Source organism: Stegodyphus dumicola, chromosome 3, assembly GCF_044657685.1.
Source record: "Stegodyphus dumicola isolate Sdum_Otavi_A_Nest chromosome 3, ASM4465768v1".
Lineage (NCBI taxonomy): Eukaryota > Metazoa > Arthropoda > Arachnida > Araneae > Eresidae > Stegodyphus > Stegodyphus dumicola.
In genome coordinates, this window is record NC_140770.1 from 243,162,073 (window position 1) to 243,177,403 (window position 15,331).

At 32.0% G+C, this 15,331-nt stretch overlaps 2 protein-coding genes across 6 annotated transcripts in view; one reads left to right on the forward strand and one right to left on the reverse strand.

Moving 5' to 3' along the window:
• Positions 1–7,287, reverse strand: part of Pect (phosphoethanolamine cytidylyltransferase) — a 94,256-nt gene extending 86,969 nt beyond the window's left edge. The window contains exon 1 of the mRNA XM_035358379.2: positions 7,051–7,287. Within this exon, the coding sequence (XP_035214270.1) occupies positions 7,051–7,157 (107 nt within the window). The 5' untranslated portion in view covers positions 7,158–7,287. The remainder of the gene's footprint in view (positions 1–7,050) is intronic.
• A 178-nt stretch (positions 7,288–7,465) lies between these two features.
• LOC118188043 (stimulator of interferon genes protein 3-like) overlaps positions 7,466–15,331 on the forward strand; it is a 52,731-nt gene continuing 44,865 nt past the window's right edge. The window contains exon 1 of one of the 5 annotated variants that reach the window (XM_035358390.2): positions 7,466–7,772. In XM_035358390.2, the coding sequence (XP_035214281.1) occupies positions 7,640–7,772 (133 nt within the window). In that variant the 5' untranslated portion in view covers positions 7,466–7,639. The remainder of the gene's footprint in view (positions 7,773–15,331) is intronic. The other 4 variants (XM_085813984.1, XM_085813983.1, XM_085813985.1 and 1 more) reach the window with 4 other exon arrangements.

Sequence of the window (15,331 nt, forward strand, 5' to 3'; positions counted from 1 at the left end):
ACAGTCAAAATTCTTTAATCCAGACGTCCATAATCCTGAATCATCTATAATCCGGACCTCAAAGCTACAACTTTTCTGCGCATGTGTCAACGCATAATACCTTCACACATGCGCATAATACGTTCACACATGCGCGTTTAATGTATAACAGACGGTATAAGCTAAGCTAAAATCATCTAATTATCCATTTCAGTTAATGTTGCAGATTGCTTTGTTCCTTAATCTTCGAATTGTATCCGGCTTATTATTTTTTGAAGACTGTTAGAGGAATTTTATAAAAGTAAGCTTGAACTTTAGGTTATAGCAAAAAGAATTTCCGATTCTAGAGCTGACAAAGGATCTACAAAGCGAAAGCATATTTCAATGTCCATCAAACAAAAAGTGGAATCACTGCAAAAAATGGATAAAGGCATATCCTTTGTTTCTCCAACCATTCCGAAATCTGTTTATCAATTTCATGCTGCTCTGCGGGGAGGGGGGGGACGTCGCTACGTGCAATGAATTGAAAGTTGATCTGTCAGCACTATCCTTATCTTCAGGACAGATTTTTTTATTTTATTCAGCTTATAATTCCTTACTAAATGTAGTATTTCATCTCTATGTACTCTGTCTTTGACATGATTTAAATCAAATTTCTTGTATTTATAAATATCACGAATATACATCAAATAGTTTTCTGGTTGCAATTTTATAATTTCGACTATGCATAATGTATGCTTTACGCATGCGCATGTTAAAAGAAATGTTTAATAAAGTAAACAAATAAATATTAAGCTTTTTTTGTAAATTTTGATACCCTTTTTATCATAATTGCTCATTTCATAAATTACGGTTTTTGCATATTAATATGTTGTTAAGCATTTCATAATATGAAAATAATTTAATGCATTTAATCAATATAGTAAATTCGTCAGATTTAAAGCTCTTTTTGTTAAAAATTTATATTAGTCGTCAGTCAAATATAAAATTATATATGTAGTGATCTGTGAAGTTCTAAGGGTTGACGATAGCTGGTCTAAACAACAAAACAAGCAAAGTACTTCCTAGACAACACATACCATAAAAGCCCTCACAAAACATTCCCCGAGGTCCACCAGCAGCCGAGCGGCAAAAAGCGCTGAGCACTGGTAGTTCGGAGTTCGAGTCCCGGCGAACGGGCTGGCTGCATGGGCGTTTTCACGGTTTTCCCCATGTGTAACATAGATACGAGCCAGTTTCCTTTAAAAAGACCTCCATGGGGCATCCCTTTCCCCGTGGAGTGCCTAAGGGTGGAGCATGTAATAAGCAAAAAAAAAAAAAAAAAAAATCCCACGATTCAAAATTTCCTGGAATAATGTAATCGATAATGTCATAATAGGGTTTCCATAACATTTAACAACTCAGGTTACCATAAATGAAACAACAACTTGGCGATAATACAAGGGGTACCCTTCACTCTACTCGAACGCTAAGCTGAATTTCTTTTTTATGTTATTTCATTGTTTGATTTAAAATGTAGTTTGTTGAGATTATGCATTTTTTGTTGGCTGCTCTTTTGACTTTTTAAGTGAATATAGATCGATGTGTACATGAACAAAGTCAAGGAGTGCGCAATGCCTAGTTTGTGCTATTATCTGATTATTTTAAGTGAAAATAGGTTGATTGTGTACATGGATACCAAGTTTGTGCAACTGTTTGACCTAGTTATTTTGGGTTTGTAGAAAGCCAAAATAACAAGTCAAAGAATAGCACAAACTCGGTGTCCATGTACCGCCAAAAATTGCCACTTATTGGCAAAGGGTACCCATACATATATTTTTACCCATCTTAGCACTACTCAAAGAAAATATCCACTTACCTTATTTATGAATTTATGTGTCTCCAGTCAAGTAAAATTCCTTAACAGCACCCAAAAACTTCTTAAAATCATCTGAACTAGAATCTGGGTTGATCTTTACATTATGGTAACTTGGCGTTTTTTTGGCGATGAACTCTCCTACAGCAACCCTCTATTTTTTTTTCCCGCCGCCATTTTGTCTTCACGAAGTAAAGACATGTTTCTTTTCTTTTTATCTACTGAACACTTCTTCCAACAATCTACTAGCCGAATTACACTTATGCTAAAAATTTTATCTAACAAAACTGCTTAATAATGACAAATATTCACTGCGAACTTGGGAAAAAGTGCACAATACTATACTCCTTACGCTTTTTTCAAAATAACACATACACATAAACTATGTACACGTGGACTTATTTTTACTTAAAAAAACATCTCAGAATTGCACAAAAATGGCATTGCGCACACTCTTCACTATATCCATGTACACTGCTTTTTTCTCATAAATTAGAAAAATTTCACGAAAATACATGACAATTTTCTCAATCTTTAAACCCGGTAAAAAGAACATATATGAAATTACCTGATCGCGAAAAAGTATTTACCCTTTCCAAATATGAACATTTCCACATATAAAATAAATAAAATATCCAAAAACTTTTACCTCTAAATCATCTATTACATTATACACGTCAGCAACGAATTCATACCGCAAGCATTACAAATACATAGTATCAAATATTTAAATTACTTCCATGCACGTTTACTTCAACTTAAACGTATACCAAATTCCTACAAACATAAAATTCACAAAATAACTATCATTTAATTAAAATATCACTAAACCATGTACACGCCGACTTATTTTTACTTAAAAAAACATCCCAGAATTGCACAAAAACGGCATTGCGCACACTCTTCACTATATCCATGTACACTGCTTTTTTCTCATAAATTAGAAAAATTTCACGAAAATACATGACAATTTTCTCAATCTTTAAACCCGGTAAAAAGCACATACATTAAATTAATACATACATAAATACCCATTTCGAATTCATTTTAGTTACGGCCATGGGATCCAAAAATTAACGAACACTCTTTCACACAACACAGAATAAAGCCAAATACAAAATTTCCAGATTTTTTCCCCATTTCCCCCCTTTTCCGATTAAAGAACCGTAATTCGTCCATTAATATCACATGACATATCCCATGATCTCTCATTTCCCTCACACAAAATAATGCGTAATCGGAACTGAGTACTGCTCACATTATTACCAAAGTCCCAGGTAGTTTATCGCCTCCAAAATGTCGCCAAACTACCAGTTACCATATTGTAAAGATCAACCAGAATCTGTACACTTACATCGCCACATAAATTCACAAAAATAAGAGTAAACAATATCCTCCACAATGCCGGTATCATCTGACATTTGACCATATGCATTTCCTTCTTACAAACAAGACACTTAATAATGGCTACTAAGTAAACCTTCATTTACAGAACAGTCAATTAATGCATTTTTCCTTTTCGTTCCAAATCATACAGAAAATTCAAATTTATCTTACCACATTTAGCCATTTTACTATGTAATAATAACCACGAAATAACAATGTGCTTCTTATCCAAAATCCGACACACACTTTCCAAATCTTTCTCCATCATTCAAATTGACCGCAATCACACAACAATTACGTCACAATAGGCTTCCATAACATTCATCAACTCATGTTACCATAAATGAAACAACAACTTGGCGATAAATGAAACAACAACTTAGCGATAATCCAAGGGGCACCCTTAAATCTACTCTAACCTTGCCTTTATTAATCATGTTATATTTCCTAGTCCATAAAGTCTGAAATTCTATATTACACTTATCTTGAAATTTTTGTTCTTTTTTACAAATTAACCACATTTAATAAATTAAAACAACTCACACAAATTTAAACAAGCAATTATATCAATGAAATTAGTTTAAACTTTTAACTGTCAAGTTATTTTGATGATTTGGGTGCATAAATTGTCAATTTTTCTTTTATTTCAAAAATGAAATGTTTGCCTCACAGTCAAAAAATCAAAAAAATGCCGCACACTTTGAACTTTAACCTCTATCCTTTGAAACCTTCAGTAAAATGCTGCCATCTGTTGAACTGAAGCCGAAATAAACTTCTCACGATATATATTCAGGTATAACAATACGATGCCAGTGCTGTGCAGGAGATTATTTTGGGCATGACAATCAAAAGGTTAAAAATGATAAAAGCTACAAGTAATTACAGCTGACATAAGCATAAACCAAATGAAAAAAACAAGTGAATAACTAGCTTTGTGCCCCTCCTGCTACCTGCACATGATCACTCGTATTTGTACAAAACAGCAGGCCTAGCCATAATCACTGCTTGCAAAGGAAACAGTTTTGAAAGTGATCAAATGTTGATTGGCATTGCTAATAGTAAATACCTAAATTCCTCGAATGATGCCAAGTCCAAATTTTCTTGCCGGATCCATTGATGGCATGCATTCTCGCGTATGCAAATTATATCCAACATTTGCATACATGAAGGCCAATTTTATATTTATTTCGGTCCACACAGAATATTTTGGTTGATCTTTACAATATGGTAACTGGTAGTTTGGCGACATTTTGGAGGCGATAAAGGTTACTACCTGGGACTTTGGTAATAATGTGAGCAGTACTCAGTTCTGATTACGCATTATTTTGTGTGAGGGAAATGAGAGATCATGGGATTTGTCATGTGATATTAATGGACGAATTATGGTTCTTTAATCGGAAAAGGGGGGAAATCGGGAAAAAATCTGGAAATTTTGTATTTGGTTTATTCTGTGTTGTGTGAAAGTGTTCGTGAATTTTTGGATCCGATGGCCGTAACTAAAGAAAAGTTTATCGAACACGTAATCAAGATTCTGAAGAAGATTAGGTAAGTTAGTATTTTTAATTATTTGAGGATATTATTTTTATGCATTGTTCTAAATGTAAGGTGGAAGTAAAGGAATTTGGTATTATTAGGAAAATTGTTATTAGCAATGATTTAGTTTAAAGTAATTAGGATTGTAAGGTAATTTTTATTAATTTAATGTATGTGCTCATTTATATTTTAAGTAGTGTTTTTGAATTTAATTATATTTTAATTAAATGATAGTTATTTTGTGAATTTTATGTTTGTAGGAATTTGGTATACATTTCAGTTGAAGTAAACGTGCATGGAAATAATTTAAATATCTGACACTAAGTATTTGTAATGGTTGCGTTATGAATTCGTTGGTGACGTTTATAATATAATAGATGATTTAGAGGTAAAAGTTTTTGTATATTATATTTATTTTATATGTGGAAATGTTCATATTTGGAAAGGGTAAATACTTTTTCGCAATCAGGTAATTTCATATATGTTCTTTTTACCGGGTTTAAAGATTGAGAAAATTGTCATGTATTTTCGTGAAATTTTTCTAATTTATGAGAAAAAAGCAGTGTACATGGATATAGTGAAGAGTGTGTGCAATGCCATTTTTGTGCAATTCTGGGATGTTTTTTTAAGTAAAAATAAGTCGGCGTGTACATGGTTTATGTGTATGTGTTATTTTGAAAAATGCGTAAGGAGTATGGTATTGTGCACTTTTCCCCAATTTTGCAGTGAATATTTGTCATGATTAAGCAGTTTTGTTAGATAAAATTTCTAGCATAAGTGTAATTTGGCTAGTAGATTGTTGGAAGAAGTGTTCAGTAGATAAAAAGAAAAGAAACACGTCTTTACTTCGTGAAGACAAAATGGCGGCGGGAAAAAAAAAATAGAGGGTTGCTATAGGAGAGTTGGTCGCCAAAAAAACGCCAGGTTACCATAATGTAAAGATCAACCAATATTTTTTACACATCATTAAAAAATACATCCTGATATAGTATTCAATAAGTATATACTATTCAATATATATTTACTTTCTCTATATAATCTACCAGCTTTGAATCATCATGACAATTTTTTTTGGAGCAGCAGACTGATAATTAAAATACTAACACTGAAACATGTTTATTCAGAGCCAAGCATATTTCATCTTTAAATCCTTCAAACTACTATTGCATCTTTGAACTACTCAAATTACCAGTAAGTGCAAGGTTAGTATATTTCCTAAAAACATTGCCATTATAATATCGAAAAAGCTGCCAGTTGGCTATTATCAATGTACAATTCTATTGCCTATCAACTGGATTAATCAGAAGATAAAAGAACCTATGATTTTGAAATAAACACTCTAAAATAACATATTCATGAAAACAGTTTCATCAAATTTTACTATGAATGCAGAGTATTTAGCCAAAGGGTTTGCAAGTATGAATAAACATTATAGAAGTAAGGAATAAAGTGAAAGATCAAAATAGTTTTGCAAAACACTATGAAATGTTTCTCAAAGCATGCTATAGATAACTGAGAAAATTAAAATGCCTAGCCAGTATTTGTTTGGAATTATCAAGCATGCAGAAGTTGTTGGATGCATTCTTGTACTGTGAACAAAATTTGGGGAGTTGAAGAAAGAGAAAGTTAAGATGGTGAAAACTTTTATCCTTCCTAAACAACCATATTTTAAAGGAATTTTTTTTTTTTTTTCTTGATACATCCAAATATCAGCAGGAAAAAATATCTTCCGAAACAAGTTCATAAATCTTATAGACATTTTCATGAATTTAAAATATAAACGTAACACTGTATTTTTTTAAATAGCAAATTCAGTAATTTTGTCATCTGTAACGCTCTTTTAAAGCGAAATTTACACTAGTTAATTTTTATGCCATTATTTATTTAAAGTTCGGTTTACAACACATTTGTAGTTAGTTACACATTTTCGTTTCGACAATACGCTTTCATTTGAGTTTTAATCAATTAACTGATTCTACTTTCAGGTCGGATCCTTTCCTTGACCTCTTAACAGTAAGCTACTTTTCCTTTTCACCAAGGTTTTTCAAAGTAAAAATATGGAAATATCCCAGATTTTTTTAAAAAAATTTTATGGAAACCTAAGGATTTAAGAAATTACTTAGATTTACTATTTGACCACAGATATATATCATGAGTTTATAAATTTTCCTAGACATTAAGACAAAACACACACAAGGTAAGAAAATGCGCATATACAGCTAGAAATATCAGTAACTAACAGTTCATAAAGTGTTAAGCATCAGCGAGTTTTAAAAGGTTTTAACAATTATTATTACCATCCATCACACCAGACTCGAATGATTTTTCGTTTTCCAGAGTCTTCTGATGCACGAGACATTTTTAATTCTACACACCCGTTCATTTCAGCTGTTCTAACACTCATTTTGGCTCACTACTTCCCTTATCAAGCATTTCCTTCACGAAACACACTATTTACAAAATTACGCAAGGCCATCGATAATCACGTCGTTGCTCATAAGCAGAGCAGACAGCCGATCGATATACCTGTTGCCAAAATATCGCTTTTAAAATGCTGAATTTAGATAAAATTAAAACTGTATGAATAACACTTTGTTTAAGAATGCACTTCAGAACTACTGTCAAGTGTATTTAAGAAGTTTCTCTGTTCTTCTATAATTAAAAGCTTAAAAAAATTAGAAGAATTATTTATAATCGTTTCTTTATAAACTCGTACCACTTCACTTTTCTTCAAATTTAAATTTGCGGTTAGCATATCGCGTGTTCAGAAAGTTTTTCCCTAACGGACTGGAGGAAACGGCGTTCGCCAAAGTCCTCACCTCCTTTCTTCTTGCTCAAAAGCAAGATTGCTACAGATTGCTACAGAAAGTTTTTGTTGACGGTGATATGTTTCCAAGGGTAGATAGGCGCAGGTATTTTTTTCAAAGGTTCTGTAGCATTTTGATGCTACTGTTCTTATGTGCAATTTTTCTGATGAGATCCGATAATAAGGAAATTTTAATAACAGATGATATATTGAGTAAGTCACAGAGTTAATAGTCTTTTTGATAAATAGCTAAAAGTTCCCAAAGCTGTGTATGCTGAACATGAGAAATACACAACATTTAATTTAGTATAATGCAATAACAGAAAACTTATATTATCAAATTAAACGGAAAAAAAATTGAAATTTTTTATGATATATTTATCTCACGAGCTTACAGTTTTAAGTGAAGAAAGTTTAAGTTTAAGTTTTGAGTGAAGAAAAATATTAGTCTTCTAATATAATTTATTAACTACAAACATACTGTGAAATCATGTGCCAATTTTGCATGTTGATTGACTATTGAAGGACTGGAATATTTCATGCACGCTGTATTGTTAGCATTTGTTCAGTGAAAAATGACGTTTGGTATGTAAGAGAGAAGAGTCGTAGGTGAAAGTGGAGTCTGGCAATAAAATTAAATGAAAATATATCTCAGGTAACATACTGTTGCCAAATTTAAGTCATGATTTCTGAGGGACATAATACAGGGCATTTTACTGAAAAGTGGTTCTAGAAAAAGTGTGATAAAAATCTTATAGCAAGAGGAAATGAAACCAAATTTTTACATCATATACCTTTCTTTTATGTTTGAGAAATTAAAGTATATTACAAGAGGAGCTGGAAGTGACTTCTCCCACCTGTATGCACAGTTCAGCATGGTGCTGAGTTTTTGTATATGTTGCTTCCAGTGTAGGTTGCTATGTGGTATAGTGATAAAGTGAAGTTCCACTTTTCAGCATACATAAACTAACAAAACACACGTTTTTGGAGTAGTGATAACCAGCACGCAACCACCGAGCAACAAAGATGCTGCTTCACAATTGGTGCGAGTGGCAGTTAAGCCACCGCCTTTTTGTCGCGGAGACCCATCATTATGGCTAATTCAATTGGATGCGCAGTTTAAATTGAATCACATTACTGCCAACAAAACTCAATTTTGTACAGTGATTGCCGCATTAGAATCAGAGTTACTGCAATCAGCTCGTGAAATCATTTTGAATCCACTGGCGACGGACAAATACATGGCTCTAGTGTAGAGTTGGGTTCCCCTTCGATTCGCGACAATTTTTTGTAAAATTTTGGCGATTAAATCTTATTTCTGGTTACCATGATAGTGTAACTTTGCTTTAGCCTCCTTATTTTTTTAAAATAAAAATAGATTGACGTGTACATGAACAAATTTAAACAGTGCGCAATGCTTAGTTTGTGCAATTCTGGGATATTTTTTTTAAAGTGAAAATAGATCGATGTGTACATGGACACAGAGTTTATGCAATTCTTTGTCTTTTTATTTTGGTTTTTTCTAGAGGCCATCTTGAAATTGTGTCTTCCTGGTACCGATCTTGGCGTCAAAAAAGAATTGCCGAAAAACAAGGGGCACCCAATTATTATTTTCTGTTTATGAAGAATCTGAGACATATCGTTAAAAATACTAACAATACAATAAATATTATTTTGTTTTTGGTTGCTATGGGTTATCAGACTAGCAGCGCTGAGTTGTAGTAGGCAAGTTGCCACAATACTGCTTTGGAATAAACATTAGTTTTCAGTTTTTAGTCTATGGTGTTTTGTGACCTTATATTTATCAGATAGCTTTGAACTCATGACTTTAGTTTGATAAATTTTTCATGATATGCTTTCATTTGAATTTGGATTGATTACCTGATTATATTTCAGAACCTTTCTTGGTTGATCTTTACATTATGGTAACTTGGTGATTTTTTGGCGAAAATTTGGCAACCAACTCTCCTACAGCAACCCTCTATTTTTTTTTCCCCGCCGCCATTTTGTCTTCACGAAGTAAAGACATGTTTCTTTTCTTTTTATCTACTGAACACTTCTTCCAACAATCTACTAGCCGAATTACACTTATGCTAGAAATTTTATCAAACAAAACTGCTTAATCATGACAAATATTCACTGCAAAATTGGGAAAAAGTGCACAATACCATACTCCTTAGGCGTTTTTCAAAATAATACATACACATAAACCATGTACGCAGCGACTTATTTATACTTAAAAAAAATCCCAGAATTGCACAAAAATGGCATTGCGCACACTCTTCACTATATCCATGTACACTGCTTTTTCCTCATAAATTAGAAAAATTTCACGAAAATACATGATAATTTTCTCAATCTTTAAACCCGGTAAAAAGAACATATATGAAATTACCTGATCGCGAAAAAGTATTTACCCTTTACAAATATGAACATTTCCACATATAAAATAAATAAAATATCCAAAAACTTTTACCTCTACAAATAGTTAGTATCAAATATTTAAATTATTTCCATGCACGTTTATTTCAACTTAAACGTATACCAAATTCCTACAAACATAAAATTCACAAAATAACTATCATTTCATTAAAATATAATTAAATTCAAAAACACTACTTCGGTGATTCCGGATTATAGATCATCAGTTTAAATCGCGTAAGATAGCATGCAGAAATTCTAAAATTAAAAATATGAAACCTAATTTATAAAATAAAGAACAATTATGATCTAAAGGGTATCAAAATTTACAAAAAAAAAAAAAAAAAAAAAAAGCATAATATTTATTTGTTTACTTTATTAAACATTTCTTTCAATGTAAGTTGTTTGAGTTGCTTCGTTTTATGTGATAATACTTTCTCTTTAATTCTATAAACAGACATAATTTTTTGTTCAGTTACAAAGTTCCGCTGTTCAAGTCCCGTTAATCGCTGTGCCGAGAATACCGACTAACTTGTCAATCGAAATTTTTTCGTTTTCACTAACCTCTCTGTCACATTCTTCATGTCTTTATCCATTTTTTGCTGCAATTCCACTTTTTGTTTGATGGACGTCGAAACATACTTTCGTTTTGTACGATCCTTTGGGAGCTCCAGATTCGGAAATTCTATTTGACATAATCGAAAGTTCAAGTTTACTTTTATAGTATTGCTCTTACAGTCTGCAAAAAATAATAAGCCGGATCCAATTCGAAAATTAAGGAACAACGCAATCATCAACATTAACTGAAATAGATAATTAGATAATTTTAGCTTATACCGTTCGTTATACCCTTTCCAAGGATGAACATTTCCACGTATAAAATAAATAAAATATCCAAAGACCTTTCCCTCTAAATTATCTATTATAAAGGTCACTAACGAATTTATAACGCAAACATTAAAAATGGTTGCAAATACTTAGTGTCAAATATTTAAATTATTTCCATGCACGTTTACTTCTGCTGAAACATATTCCAAATTGCTGCAAACATATAATTCACAAAATAACTATCATTTAATTAAAATATAATTAAACCACGTACACGTTGACTTATTTTTACTTAAAAAAACATCCCAGAATTGCACAAAAATGGCATTGCGCACATTCTTGACTTTATCCAAGTACACTGTTTTTTTCTCATAAATTAGAAAAATTTCATGAAAATGCAGGAAATTTTTGTGAATCTTTAAATTCGGTAAAAAGGACATATATGAAATTACCTGATCACAAAAATGTACATACCCTTTCCAAGGATGAACATTTGCACGTATAAAATAAATAAAATATCCAAATTATCTATTATAAACGTCACCTGCAAATTTATAATGCAAACATTAAAAATGGTTCCAAATACTTAGGGTCAAATATTTAAATTCTTTTCATCCACATTTACTTCTACTCAAATGTATTCCAAAATACTACAAACATATAACTCACAAAATCACGATCGTTAAATTAAAATATAATTAAATTAAACACTACTTAAAATATAAATAAGCAAATACATTAAATTAATAAAAATTAGCTTACAATCCTAATTACTTTAAACTAATTCATTGCTAATAACAATTTCCCAATAATACCATATTAATTTATTTATTCCTTACATGCATAAAAATAATATCCTCAAATGATTAAAAATACTAACTTACCTAATCTTCATAATCTTGATTGCATGGCGGATAAACTTTTCTTATAGATTCAATAATCCAGTAGTCAACTGGCAGTCTATTCACCCACTATTAAGAAATTAATAAAATTTCACCCATACTCAAACGACTTTCAGCAAACCACGTTGCACCGCCACTCAAACTTATCTGTAATATCCTTCCTTTCACACAATTTCATTTCATTCCCACATGTTGGACATTCATACTTACCGCAATTAATCCTACACTCATACACCATTCAAGCAATTCTTTTGGATTACACATAAACGCAATAAAAATTTCGGATTTACTTTACATAGGGCCATGGGATCCAAATATTAAGCAACACTGTTTCACAGAACATAGAATGAAGCTAATGCTATAAAGTACGACAGATATTTTTACAAATTTACCCCCTTCTCCGATTACAGAATTGTGATTCGTCCATAAATGTCACATGACATATCTCATCTGTCATTTTCCTCGCACAAAATAATGCGTAATCGGAACTGAGTACTTCTCACATTATTCCCAAAGTCCTAGGTAGTAACCTTTATCGCCTACCAAAATGTCGCCAAAGTACCTGTTACCATATTCCAAAGATTATCCCTGTTTAAAAAGTTGTTTTAAATTGCTGAGTTTATCTAGTTCTAATTTTAGTAGTAAATGTGGTTCTCGTGAAAAGAAACACAGTGCTGGTTTTAAATGCAAAGCCAATCATTTCGTGAAAATCGTGCTACAAGAAGGATGTTTGGCTTTGATAAAAGATGGAACGGATAATGATTATTTATTTATGGATCAAAATAATGATGAAGATGAAACAAAGTTCGACAATATCGCTGAAGACATTATCAATTGTTTTAAGACAAACATGACAAACTCTTCATGTTATCCAATAACATCTCATAATGAAAGTGTATAATTTCATGAGTTATGTGCAGTCGAAAGTCTTTAATCCGGACTCGTCGGGACTTCGGCAATTCCGGATTGTAGATCATCAGTTTAAATCTGGTAAGATGGCATGCAGAAATTATAAAATTAAAAATATGAAACCATAATTTATGAACTAAAGAGCAATTATGATCTAAAAGGTATCAAAATTTGCAAAAAAAAAAAGCTTAATATTTATTTGTTTACTTTATTAATCATTTCTTTCAACACGCGCATGCGTAAAGCATACATTACGCATAGTCGAAATTAAAAAATTTCTACCAGAAAACTATTTGAATTGTATTCGTGATATTTATAATGACAGGGAATTTGATTTAAATCATATCAAAGAGGGAGTACATCGAGATGAAATACTACATTATAAACCGAATAAAATAAAAACATCTACCCTGAAGATAAGGATAGTGCTGACAGATCAACTTCCAGTTCATTGCGTGCCGCGACTCCCCCCCCCCCGCGCAGAGCAGCGGGAAATTGATAAACAGATTTCAGAATGGTTAGAGAAACATAGGATATGCCTTTACCTATCTTTTTGCAGCAATTCCACTTTTTGTTTGATGGACATCGAAACATGCTTTTCCTTTGTAGATCCAGCATCGGAAATTCTATTTGACATAATCGAAAGTTCCAACTTACTTTTATAAAATTGCTCTAACAGTCTGCAAAAAATAATAAGCCGGTTCCAATTCGAAGATTAAGGAACAACGCAATCTGCAACATTAACTGAAATGATTTTAGCTCAGCTTATACCATTCATTATATATTAACCGCGCATGCGTAAACGTATTATGCACATGTGTAGATGCATATGTGCATGCGTAAAGGTATTATGCGCATTGCGTTGCCGCACGCACAACACACTTGCGTTGATGCATGCGCAGAAAGTTTGTAGCTTTGAGGTTCGGATTATAGATCATTCCGGATTATGGATGTCCGGATTAACTACTTTTGACTGCAATCTCTTTTAAATAAGCAGCATTTTGGTGCATGTAAAAATCTAATTTTTTCCTTAGTTTTAAGCTGTCATTTTAAGATCTGGCGTTAAGGTGCACCTGTAAATTTTAGTCCTATTTTTTATATTAAAAATTCGAATAGTAAATATACTGCCGGAATGTACTGTACATTAATACTCCTATTCATTTCTAATATTGTCATGAATTTACAGATTTACTCCATATATGTTAGAAATGCTATTTCTGAGCCTTTAGCATGGAGGTAAGAAGTAAGAGGAGAGGCATTAACTGGTTTTCTCCGTACACTGCTCTGAAGCAGTGGCAATCCCTTTGTGGGCCCAAAACATTCAATGACTTACCATGAAGATCAATGGGTTTTGACATGATCGGATGTAAACATTTTGTAATTACATAGTAAATGTGCATATAAATGTATATATCTTCATTTTCTACGATATTTCAGAATCCTAAGTATGTGAAAAGAATACATTTTTAAACAACATTTAATTCTGAATGGAATTAAATGCTTTACTTTTCACAGAACAGTTTAATTTGAATGAAGTATTTTCACATTCATTAATAATATTAGAAAAAAATTTTAAGGTAATTCAGTTTTATTCAGTTAAGGATTACAAAAATTAAGATTAATGTGTATTGTATTGCAGTCAAAAGTCTTTGATCCGGACGTCCATAATCCGGACCTCAAAGCTATAAACTTTCTGCGCATGCGTCAATGCATTATGTGCATAATACCTTTACGCATGCGCATTTAATGTATAACGGACGGTATAAGCTAAGCTAAAAGTATCTAATTATCTATTTCAGTTAATGTTGCAGATTGCGTTGTTCCTTAATCTTCGAATCGTATCCAGCTTATATTTTTTTGCAGACTGTTAGAGCAATTTTATAAAAGTAAGCTTGAACTTTCAATTATGTCAAAAAGAATTTCCGATTGTGGAGCTGCCAAAACTCTACAAAGCGACAGCATGTTTCAAAGGATTGACCAAGCAAAAGCATGTTTCGATGTCCATCAAACAAAAAGTGGAATTGCTGACAAAAATGGATAAAGGCATGAAGAAAGTGACAGTGAGGTTAGTGAAAACGAAAAAATTTCGATTGACAAGTTAGTCGGTATTCTCGGCACAGCAATTACAGGAACAGCAGAACTTTGTAACTGAACAAGAAATTATGTTTGTTTATAGAATCAAAGAGAAAGAGGTTTAATCCTAGTATCCAGTGCACACGGGGTTTGGCTACTTTTGGCGACTTTGATGATGAACAATAAAAACGGGACATATACGATGAGTAGTAAACGGGTCATTCGAGTGTATATACACTATAGTATATAGTATATACACTATATATAGTATATACACTATATATAGTATATACACTATAGTATGTAGTGTATAATATATATATAGACATTCTTTGGATCATGTTTGGTGTTGGCGATAATTTTCAAAATCGCGCCAAGGCTGCACTGTATACTAGGATTTTACCGAGAAAGTATTAGCACATAAAACGAAGCAAGTTAAACAACTTACATTGAAAGAAATGTTTAATAAAGTAAACAAATAAATATTAAGCTTTTTTTTTTTTGTAAATTTTGATACCCTTTAGATCATAATTGTTCTTTATTTCATAAATTATGGCTTCATATTTTTAATTTTATAATCTCTGCATGCCATCTTACCAGATCTAAACTGATGATCTATAAACCAGAAAAACCGATAAT